At 57.5% G+C, this 11,419-nt stretch overlaps 1 protein-coding gene across 1 annotated transcript; it reads left to right on the top strand.

Moving 5' to 3' along the window:
* The first annotated feature begins 277 nt into the window (after nt 1-277).
* ARPC4 (actin related protein 2/3 complex subunit 4) lies at nt 278-9,817 on the top strand. The gene is made up of 6 exons (XM_008249945.5): nt 278-320; nt 2,539-2,657; nt 4,269-4,380; nt 5,773-5,868; nt 6,652-6,822; nt 8,905-9,817. Exons 1-6 carry the CDS (start codon nt 318-320, stop codon nt 8,908-8,910), a joined length of 507 nt encoding a protein of 168 aa, XP_008248167.1. The 5' UTR covers nt 278-317; the 3' UTR covers nt 8,911-9,817.
* The last annotated feature ends 1,602 nt before the right edge of the window (nt 9,818-11,419 follow it).

The raw sequence follows: 11,419 nt of genomic DNA, 5'->3' as shown, positions 1-11,419 counted from the left end.
GTACCATTGCCCGGCTGGGGGGAAAGCTGTGGCAAAGGCGACGAGCAAGCCGAAGCCTCAGCGACAGCTGCTCAGACACTGCCTGGCTAGGCTCGGAGGGTTGTCACTGCAAGCATTTAAAAGCGCCAAGGCAGCCCCAGCGGGAAAACTCCTCGATGGCCCGAGTGCTCCTAGGCGCGCCCCACCCCCGCGCAGGACACGGATGGTAGCGTCCGGAAGTCCGGGCGGAGACTGCGGCTGCGCTGCTCGAGAAAGGGCAGGCGTCGCGGGGCTGGCCACTTCCGCACTTCCGCTTTCCGGCCCAGCCAGCGCCCGCGATGGTGAGGGAGCCGGGACCCCGGCCGGGGACCCCCCTGGGGTCCGCCTCGAGGCTGTGGGTCATGGGGCGCTGTCGCTTTGCTGCGGAGGCCTGCGGCCGAGGGGCGCCGGGGGATTTGGGGATACGATGAGGGTGGGAGGAGGAGGGCGGGGCGGCGGCCAGAGTGAGGAAGGGGCTCGCGGGGGGCTCGCCGGTAAGAAGCAGGCCTCGCGGCGTCGCGGGCGGGCTGGCGAGGCGGGTGGGGAGTGTCCCTGACCCGTGGAGCTGGCCGGAAGTGGGGCCCGCCGTAGGCCCCGTATGCTTGTAGGCTGCGCGAGCCGTGTGTTGGGGGCCCCTCGCCATCCCCAGCAGGGCTTTGGTCAGTGCCTGGCCTGCGCTCTCCGGCCGGCGTGACCCCACAGTGTCCGAGGGCGGGCGTCCCCTCCGCTCGGTGCCTCCCAGGCTTGGACCCCCCAGTCCCCTCTGTGGTCAGAGCCGTGTCCACGCTGGTACTGCTGCCCCCCCCACCCCCCTGCTGCAAAGCCTCTGGTTCGATGTGTGTGGGTGTTGCTGAGAGCTGGAGGCACCACCGCCCTCTCTGGTGACACATTTCGGTCTGCACCTTCCGGGTCGGTGAACGCTATCTGCCCTCCCAGCCCTTTAAGGTTCGCCTGGATATCGCCCTGACACCTTGCAGGACTCAGCTTCCCTTCCCGCCTTGCTCCTGCGTGCCCTGCCCTGGCTAATTTCGTGTCCTCGAACCTCAGCTGGAAGCTTGGGGTTTCCTTTTTTTTCCGGTTGAGGACGTGTCTCTAACGTTCCAGTTGGCTGAGGCGTGTGGTGAGGTTATGTCTGTCTGATCCGGGAAGGGGCAGGTGTATCGGGAGAGGCCACCTGCCGTTCACCCTGTGGGTTTACTGGGAGACTGTTGTCCAGAAACAGTCACGGGACCGCTACTGAGATCAGAATACACGACATTTCCGTAGCCGGGAGAGGTAACTCGCGTCCCTTGCTTGTCCTCCCCAGGCGACCACGGGGGCCCCTTCGCCCTGCCTGGCCTTTCCTAGCTTGTCTTACAAATGGGGTTCCTCAGTAGGGCGGGTTTCAGTGTAGCTTCTAAAATGTTGCATTGAGATCCCTACTGTCAGTAGTTAATTTGTTACCTTTTGACTGTATGAAAGAAACAGTTTCTTGGGCACTGTTTTGGATTCTGGTAAGGCCTGCGTCAAATGCCAGTCCCGTGCTGGGCTGCTCTGCGCGGTCCGTGCTGGCATCGGTCCTGTGCAGTTTCCTTCAGCCCCCAGCCGTTCTCCTCGCAGCCGCTGTGCAGCTGCGGCCCTGTCACTTCCTCCTCAGAAAGCCCCATGATAGTTCCTTCCCGCGTGGAGAGTGAAGCCTGCCCTTGGCCTCCCCGATCCGGCCGCTGCAGCCCTGTCTGCCCATCTGAGATGCTCCGCCCCTGGGGCTCTTGCTGCCCTGTTGTGTCATTCATTCATTCGTGACACTCATTCGTTGTACAGGAAGTGGTTATGGTTAGGGCATGAATACGTTAGGGCCCTGAGCTGTGTCCTGAGCGTGTGCAGGCTGGTGGAGGAGAGGTCGGCCCAGGGGACGGGGAGGCTGTGTGGGTGCCTTGGAGTCACTGTTGGGAAGGGAAGCTGGGACAGGCTCTGAGGAAGGAGGGTGTGCGTGATGTCCTAGGCAAAGGGAAGCCTGCAGTGGGTGGGCTCGGCTCGCACAGCCCTGAGGAGGGAGGACGTGGCCGCTCTGGAGGACTGGCCAGTGCCGCTCGCGGCTGGCCCTCCTGGGAGTGTCCTGCCCTCCTCGTGGTACAGCCTCCTGATCCTTCTTCCATGTTCTTGTCAAAACCAGTTCCTTCTGCTGATGAAGACAACTTGGAGTTATTCCACACTTTGTTTATGTCCTAGTTATTCTCTCTGTGCCCCCTACTGCCCACTGCCCACACCAAGCAGTTGAACTGTTTGAAGATAGGGCCACTAGGTTTTATTTATTTTTTTGTGATTTTTAATGTATTTGAGAGGTAGAATTAGAAAGGGAGAAGCAGAAAGAGAGGTCTTCGATCCACTGGTTCAGTCCCCCAGTGGCTGCAACAGGCAGAGCTGAGCCAGTCAGGGCCAGGAGCTTTTTCTGGGTTTCCCAGTGGGTCTGGCGCCATGGATTCTGACCCTGTAGACTGGCTCGGTGGATTCTGACCCTTGCCTCTCGGTCTTTTCCTACAGACTGCCACTCTTCGCCCCTACCTGAGTGCCGTGCGGGCCACGCTGCAGGCTGCCCTGTGCCTGGAAAATTTCTCTTCGCAGGTCGTAGAACGACACAATAAGCCGGAGGTGGAAGTCAGGTAGGGAAGGAAAGGTTCGGGGGGGAGGGGTCAGCACCCAGCGCTGGTTCCTGGCTGGAGGGTGCGGTGAACTTAGGTCCCGGAGCTGTCAGGACAGCTACAGCTGATGAAGGGTCTTGCCACCAGGTGCATGGTGGCTGCTGATTTGGGGTTGAGAAAACAGGGTCAGTGGGTTGGCGGGACAGGACCCATGGGAGAAGCGTCTTGGAGCCCAGATGACTCGATGCAGGTGTGAGTTCTCAGAGAGGGGCTGATTGTGCAAGTTTCCGAAGGTGTTGCCAAAGCCACTGCCGGCCTAGGAAGAACTGGGAGAATTCAGTTACAGGAAATGCCGTCTCCATACTTCTAATTTAAGGATCAAATTTTGTCCTAGCTTGTACCCTTTTTCACTGTGTTCCAAATCTTTTTTTTAAGGTTTATTTACTTATTTGGAAGATAGAGTTACACAGAGAGCAGGTACACAGAGGGGGGTACACAGAGAGTGAGCTTCCATCCATTGGTTCACCCCCCCCAAATGGCTGCAACAGCCGGAGCCGGCCTGATCCAAAGCCAGGAGCTTCCTCCAGGTCTCCTGCATGGGTGTAGGGGCCAAATACCTGGGTCATCCCCCACTGTTTTCCTAGGCATATAAGCAGGGAGCTGGATTGGAAGTGGAGCAGCTGGGACTCGAACCAAACCAGCGTCTGTGTGGAATGCTGGCACCATAGTCAGTGGCTTTGCCCACTACGTCACAGCACCGGCCCCCCAAATAACATTTAAAACAAAGTTTGTGAACATATAGGTTTAATCCTAGCATTTGTTTGTTTTTGAATTATTTTCTTTGAAAGGCAGGGCAACACAGAGAGACAAGCACGGAGATCTTCCATCTGATAGTTCAGTCTCCAAATGCTGTGTTAGCCAGGCCTGGGACAGGCACAAACCAGGAGCTGGGAACTCCATCTGGTCCCCCACAGGGGAGGAAGGGACCCGAGTACTTGAGTCATCGGCATCTGCTGCCTCCTGGGGTCTGCACCAGCTGAAAGCTGCACCCTGAAAGCCGGGCCAGGGTTCTGACTCCTGTGTGGGATGCAGGTGTGTTAGCCAGCGTCTGGACCCTGTGCAGGCATCGTACGATGTAACAGCTCCCACCAGCATGGTTAACTGCCGTTCAGAATATCTGCAGACTTGACCTAAACTGACAGGGGTCAGGTGGCGAGCGAGTGAATCACTCTGGATTGATGAAGAAAGGAGGCCAGACGGAGGCGAGTGCTGTGGTCGCTCCCTCGGTGCTACGCTGGTCACCTCTAGCTGTCCGCATTAGCTCTAGAGTTCCTGCCATGTGGCAGACAGAAATAGCAATCAGAGTGGTTTTACAGAAAGGGGACTGAGATTGCAGCAGGGAGACTTGGCCCAGGAAGGGGCAGGGACGGCTGGGTTTGCAGCCCCTTGGGCCCGGCCTCCGGAGCCTGTGCTGTCTGCTGGAGAACATGCCCCTCACCCTGTCCTGGAGCAGGCCTGCTTGTAAGTCTTCCCGTGTTAGACGGCGGTCTCAGCTCAGGATCAGGACCCGCCGTGGTCATCACTGTGCTGTCCCTCTGTAGTACAGAGGTCTCTGCCACTTTGTGTTTTCAGGAGTAGCAAAGAGCTGCTGTTGCAACCAGTTACCATCAGCAGGAATGAGAAGGAGAGGGTGCTGATCGAGGGCTCCATCAATTCCGTGCGGGTCAGCATTGCTGTGAAGCAGGTGAGTCTGTCCCCATCCGGGCGATCAGTGGCCTGACGGGGCAGGAGACCCAGGCTCTGCTTCCTTGAATGTACCCTTAAGACGATTTGCCAGACTCCACAGTCAGTAGGATAAAGAGACCCCAACCCACACCCGTCTTCTAGGCCTTGGTCTAGGTTAGAAGGCAGGAAGCGCAGCAGCCCAGGCTGTGGGGCCGGTCTGGCGTTAGGCCGTGGAACCGTTCCTTAGGAATGTGGTTTGAGAAAGTAAGCAGCACTGGTACTGGTTTCACAGCAAAGCAGCCTCTGAAACTGAGACTTGGGCTTAAAAAAGAAAAAGTGCCGCTCGTCTGTCTGCTCAGGCAGTGGTTTGTTATCCATCACCTCCATACCACTAGGCTGGTTGTTCACCTAATTTTTTATTTATTTATTTATTTTTAGATTTATTTTTTTTTGAGTCAGAACGAGAGAGAGAGAGAGAGAATCTTCCATCTGCTGGTTCAATTCCCAAATGGTTACAGCAGCCGAGGCTGGACCAGGCCTGAGCCAGGAGCCAAGAGCCTCCTCCAGATCTCAGAAGTCGGTACAGGGGCCCAAGCACTACTGCTTTCCCAGGCCATAGCAATGGATCAGAAGTGGAGCAGCTGAGACTTGAACCGGTGCCTGTATGTGAGATGGTGGCTGTAGATGGCGGCTTAACCCCGTGCGCCACAGCACTGGCCCCCACCTAATAGATCTTTAAAAATTGAGTTGCTTCCTTTTACTCAAATTTTTTGAAAAGAGACTTTATGCCTTAAGTGGAAAAACAGTATCACTTGCTGCAGTAGAAGGTAACTATAGAAGGAAACACAGTGAAAGCGAACAATGTTATTACGTTCCAAGTGGATGCTCCTGTCTGCAGAAAGCTCCAACTCTCAAGTCTGTTCTCATTGTGAAAGTGGAAGATTAACAAGTGTTGGCATAATTGGAGCTTTAGATTTACAGAGAAAGTTGAAAAGGGAGAAACGTGAATTGTTGGATGTTGAGTGTTACTAAAGCAGACAGGTACCACCCAGGATTGTCGGGACAGGTACTACCTGGGATTGATCCCCGGTGGCACTTGGCCACACTCGGGGATGAAGCACTCATGAAACAAGGAAGGAAAGGCAGCTGTGAATGTAGGTGTGCACCCTGAGGGCCTGGGAAGCGGCTGTGTGTAGCCAGAATTCCCTCTCTCGGATGGGTGTGGTGGGATTACAGGCACCCCTCACAAAGGTGGGGAGACCCTGCAGTACCCCCTCCTGTCCGAGTGAGCGCTGCCAGTGCCAAACCCTCCAGGGAGCTTGGGAAAACGGGGGTCAGAAGACCAGGCTGTCAGGTTCGCAGCCTAGGGCACTCAGCTGGAGAGACCGCATTTCTCCTTTGTCCTCACCAGGCCGACGAGATAGAGAAGATTCTGTGCCACAAGTTCATGCGTTTCATGATGATGCGAGCGGAGAACTTCTTCATCCTTCGGAGGAAACCAGTGGAGGTGAGGCTGCGTGCTCCTCGGTTTCTGACCCCTGGGATTCTGTTCCGGGGCCTGAGGTGGTTTCTAGGACTGGGCCCAGTGCCTGAGTTGAGAGTGTCTGTCTCAGCCAGGCGGAGTGCGCGGCAGAAGCTTAGGAGGGGCCGGGTCCAGCTCAGCTCAGAAGAGGGGAGATGCCGCTCCTTTGCCCGGAGCCTGCAGGCTGGCAGCAGAAAGAACGCAGCGAGGCAGAAGTCTCTAGGCCACACCACCTGCTCCAGTGCAGCCCCTGAGCCACGGCTCACGCTGGGCCCACTGTTGCCTGACTGTGCAGGAAGCCTCTCCCGACTCCCTGGGAGGTCGACTTAGAATAGCCGCAGTGACTGAGCGTGTGCTGGCCCGGACACGAGACAGAGTTGGCCTTGTGCCGGGTTCTCTCTTCGATACTCTTGGACGCCCCTTCTCCCCAGTAGTAGAAGGCCTCCATCCCATCCTCTTCCTGAGTCTTGTCTCTGGAGCACACGTTCTCTGTTTGGTCGGCTTCTTCTGTAACAAGATTTCCAATCCCCTTCTCTCTCCTCTGACTCATTCTGAATGCAAAGATGTCTGTGCCGCACAGAGCCTTCCGGAGATGTCTGGACGCTGTGTCGTCAGCCGCGTTCAGTCGTTGGATCCAGGACAGGCACCCGCCGGAGCTGACGGGCTGCTGCCTGTGAGCAGATCCCTGTCGTCCAGAGCTTGTGGATCAAGTCGAGGATGGGCAGCCAGGCGCCCGGCATTCAGTCTCTCCCTTGTCCTGCTCCCCAGGGATACGACATCAGTTTCCTGATCACCAACTTCCACACAGAGCAGATGTACAAGCACAAGTTGGTAGACTTTGTGATCCACTTCATGGAGGAGATCGACAAGGAGATCAGCGAGATGAAGCTGTCGGTCAACGCCCGCGCGCGCATCGTGGCGGAGGAGTTCCTCAAGAACGTAAGTAGGCTTTTCCTGGTTTCCTGGCACGTGGGAAGGAGCTGTGGGGCTTTTCCTGGTTTCCTGGCACGTGGGAAGGAGCTGTGGGGCTTTTCCTGGTTTCCTGGCACGTGGGAAGGAGCTGTGGGGGTGTGGGGAAGTGAGCGCCTGCTGGCAGAGTGCTGCCAACAGCCCGTTCCCCGGTGAGCTCTAGAATTGGCGGTGCGTGGCAGGTTCGCCGGGCGCGGTGGGCACCCGTGTGAGGCTGGTGGGGGTGTGCGCAGTGCCTGTCAGTCTCCGTGGGCACGCACACACGGCAGGTGTCTGCAGAGTGCTCTCCTGTTCCAGGTCACACCCCAGACGAAGCAGTGCAGCCCCGAGGATTTCCCAGGGCTCTGCACAGTCGGTCACGCTGTAGACTAAATATTTCCTCCCAGCGTCTCTCAGAGGCTTAAAGTCTGACTTCCTTGGCCTGGTTTTCATCGCTCTCGTGACTTGGGCCGTCCAGATCCTGCTGGAGTTGTCCGTGCCTTTCCTGACCCAAGGGCCTGCAGCCCCGGTGTTTGCACGGAGGAGCTGAGGACACCGTTGGTCTTGTTCAGACGTTCGGGATGTGCCTTCCTGTTTTTTTTTCTTTCTTCTAAACAGTCTTCGGGTTGTTGACATGTTCCACTCAGAGTTGACTATGCTCCTTAGATGGTAACTCGGTGTTTATTCCGATCACTGCACGCAGAGCTGGCCCAGCAGCAGCGGGGATTCATTCCTAAAAATGGAAACTACTCCCGCGGCCCCGGGGCAGGTGGCCAGCGCGCAGCCGCAGACCACCTGGGTGTGATCTGCTCCTCGGCCCACTTGGGCAGGCCGCTGCACCTCTCCGCTAGGCTGCAGCTCCCTTGGCTGTTCATTAACGTTGGCCTTTCAGGGTAGCAGAGTACAGAAGGAGACAGGCACCTTGTGTGGAGCAAGCTCACAGAGGACCCGCAGGCCTCGAGAGGCAGCTGTGAGGGAGAATGGCTCCTGTCCCAAGTTAGTGGTTGGCCTGCTTGTTCAACATTGAGTTATTTACGACAGCTACGGTTTCCATAGAGTTTTGTAGCTAAGAAAGCCTGTGTACATGTCTGACTTCATAGTCAGTCTTTGAACCCAGGGTTGCCACCATTCTGCAGCTGAGTGAACCAGGGCTCTGGGAGTGAAGTCACTTCCCAAGGACCCATAACAGTCAGCGGAGGAGCCAGAACATGAAGCTAGGTCTGCCTCAAAGAGCTCACATGGCCTCGCAGCATCTGGCCGGGTCAGGAGGCCGGGGCAGGGCGGGGTCTAGCGGGCAGTACCTGTGTGGTGTGCGCTCGATGCACAGGGCCTCGCCTGGAGAGCCACGCAGCCCTCCCTCCAAACAGTTCAGGAGCCTCATTTGTGTCTGGCACCCCAGTGTTCGAGGTTGGCCGCTCGTCATATTCTGGTAAACACTGCTCGTGCCAAACAGTGCTCCCTTGGATCTGGATCAGCCGGGGGCACATTGTAGACTCCAGTCTATAAAATGTCCAGGACTATTATGGGTATTATCCAGAGGTACTTGAGGACAGAAGACTTTATTTCCAGGGCCTGCCATGGTTGGAGGGTGGCTCGCAGCTTGGGACAGAGTACCAGCTCTTGGAGGGTGGCCTACAGCTTGACAGAGCACCAGCTCTTGGAGGGTGACCTACAGCTTGACAGAGTACCAGCTCTTGGGCCTCTTTTCCCTTGGGTCCTCGGGGGACTTTTCTGTGAAGCCCCGAGGTGAGAAGGCAGCCTCAGGTCACCAGGCAAGACGCTGCCAGATCTCTTGTGCCGCCTCCAGGGTGCAACCCCAGGAAACCGTGGAGGCGCCTCATCACTGTTGTCTCGCTGCCTGGTCAGGTGCAGGGTTTGGGGCCTGTGTTCCCACAGGTCACTGCTGAATGCTGGCTGAATTAGCAAAAAGCGGGCCTGTAGGGTGTCCTGGGACCCAGCCGCACCCTTTGGTCTCAGCCCTGTGGCGGCTCTCAGAACTGCCCCTAGCCCCACAACAGGTGCGCCAGGACACCATGGTAACCACCATTCACTGCCTCTTGGTTCTCTTGACAGTTTTAAAGCATCGGGCTGGATCTCGCGACCTTCCCCCTCAGACTCCCCCGTGTCTCTGCGTGTGTCTACGAAGGCGTCCTGGACTCACTCCCCAGAGCGGCGGTGGCGGCGGCGGCGGCGGCAACTGCGGGGAGCTGGGGCAGGCATTAGGTGCGGGAGGGGGTGGTATGTGTGCTTGCTAGCTGGGCAAGAAAGCAGCACTGGACGTGCCCCAAGGCCACACGTGCCTGGTCAGGCTGGCTTCTGATGCTCAGTCCCCTGGGCCGGGACAGGTTTTTTTTTTAACGTCTTGAAATTTAAACTCTGTGCTTGTAGGAGACTGTAACCTTTTTGTCTTTTTTTTTTTTTTTTTTAAAAAAACAACCTCCACCTCCAGTGGCCGTGACTGGTCCCAGTGATTGTACCTTATTGGTCGCCGTGGGTCTGGGCGGGCCTGGAGCCGAAGGCGACCGTTCTTCCTCCCAGTGCCACCCCAGGCGGGGAGCAAGGAAGGTTTCAACTCCAGTTCCTCTCCCTGGCCCTCTAACTCCTGAGCCTCCTTGGGCCAAGCAGAAGTGGTGGGGACCCTCTGCCAGCTTCCTAAGCTCTGCCTAAGGATGGCCAGCCAGCACTGGCTGGGGACAAGGGCTGAATGGGTGACCACCAGCCATAGCTAGAAGCTGCAGCCCAACAGCCAGGCACCTTTGGCTGCAGTGGCCACCGGTGGCCTCCCAGCTGCGAGGGGCCACCCTTTGGCCTTGTCTGTCAGAGCAGTGCCCGCGCTCAAGGTAGAGGTGAGTCCTGCAGCGCTGCCTGGCCAGGCCTCGTGCCTGCTCTGGCTCCTCTGCTCCCACGCGCGCTGTCTTCTCTCCTGATTCTGGTGGACCTCCCTCCCCTAATTAAAGTCTCTTCTTGCCCCTTTGGGGCTGCATGAGGTCTGTGCTGTGTGTGTGTGTGTGTCGGAGGAGGGGCAGCCTGGCTTTCTGCCCCTCGGAGCAGGCGCAGTCTTGTGATTGGTCCTGCTGTGATCCCTGCCAGTGGCCCCAGCCCAGAGAGCTCCTCCGGGGTGGGCCAGGCTCCGTCTGTTTCTGAAACTGCTCTCGTTGACTGTCGGGAGCTGCCTGCTGTCACCGGATGATCTCATGTGGGCTAAAATGATCCCATTTACAGATGAGAAAAACGAGCGTTCGTGAGACCTGAGTCTGTCAGCCGTGGCGAGAGGGTAGACGTCTGTCTGCTGAAGCAGCCACTCCACACGCAGCTGTTTATTTCAGTGATGGGAAGTTTACAATTGTGTTTTAGTACCCCGGTGCCGTGTCAAATGCTCGGGAGCGCAGATGAGCAGCACAGAACGGACGTTCTGTCCTCACAGAACTGCTGGGTGGAGCAAAACAAGCGGAGCCGTCTGAGTCCTGACTTGGTTCTGGATGTGAACGGGTTTCTCGTACTGGGGGCCTCAGTTTCTGTAGAGCGGGGAAGTGGCTGAGCGGCCCCTGCCGCAGAGGTGTGCGTGAGCATTCCCCCGGCCCAGGCCCAGGCCCAGCGGGCCGGCCGTGGAGGATGCTGTCCCGCCTGGAAGAGTCGGGGATCTGCTGAGCTGCGTGTGTAAACAGACTTAGGGTTGGAAGTCAGGGGGCCCTGGGAGAGGCATCGTCTTAGGAGAGGGTATCGGGAAAGCTTCCGAGGTGGCCTTGGCGCCGAGCTCTCCAAGGGCGTGGAGAGGACAAGGTGGTGGAAGGGGAGGAAGGGCTGGGGTGGGGGCACCTCAAGCAGCTGTCCTTTGTGACACTACCTCTGTGACCTCCCTGTCCCCTGGCTTGCTGAATGAGGCACATGGCTGCATTCTAGCTTTGCAGTGAATGGGCAAGGTGCTCCCAGTGGAGCTGGATGGCCGCGGGGGTATGGCAGCTGGGCACTCGGCAGCTCTCACAAGAGGGCATTGTCGGTTCGAACCAGGCAGAACCCTCATTTTTCACAGATCTCTCTCCCAAGGTCCAAAGTCCCTAAAACCAGGTTTGTAGCCGGATGAGAGTACACTGGGTGATTGCCAGGCCTCTCCCAGGGGCCCTGCCTCTTGGCAAGCCCAGTCACCAGCCTGCGCAGGGGTGGGGGGCAGGTGTTGGAAGGTGGTCTCTGGTTAGTCTGCCAGGCAGGTAGGTGGGGGACCCAAGTTCCCTGCAGAGCAGCTGCATCCTGTGGCAGACAAAACTAGCCACTCGGACCTGTGTCCCCTTCCCCGGACTGCGCTTGCCGTGCTGCCCTTGGGTGCTGTGCTGAGCAGCAGACAGCCCTCCGAGGCGGGGTTCCAGTGTTGCTTCTCTAATTGGAGGCAACTTACGTAACATCTTGCAGCCTTATCTCTCCCCTGTGATGCTTTGCCTCTGGTCTCCAAAAAGGTTACTTAATGATCTTGGCCTGGGGTAACTAGTTTCTGCTCTTAATTTCTCCCTCAGTCGACCCAAATGGTGATCTGGGTTTTGTTTTTATTTTCCTGTTTCCAAGTCACTGGGAGTGGAGCTGCGAGCTGCACTTTGTC

Source organism: Oryctolagus cuniculus, chromosome 10 (assembly GCF_051225735.1).
Source record: "Oryctolagus cuniculus isolate XC-2025 breed Fujian yellow rabbit chromosome 10, ASM5122573v1, whole genome shotgun sequence".
In the NCBI taxonomy this organism is placed as follows: domain Eukaryota; kingdom Metazoa; phylum Chordata; class Mammalia; order Lagomorpha; family Leporidae; genus Oryctolagus; species Oryctolagus cuniculus.
This window is presented reverse-complemented; position numbering and strand designations above follow the sequence as displayed.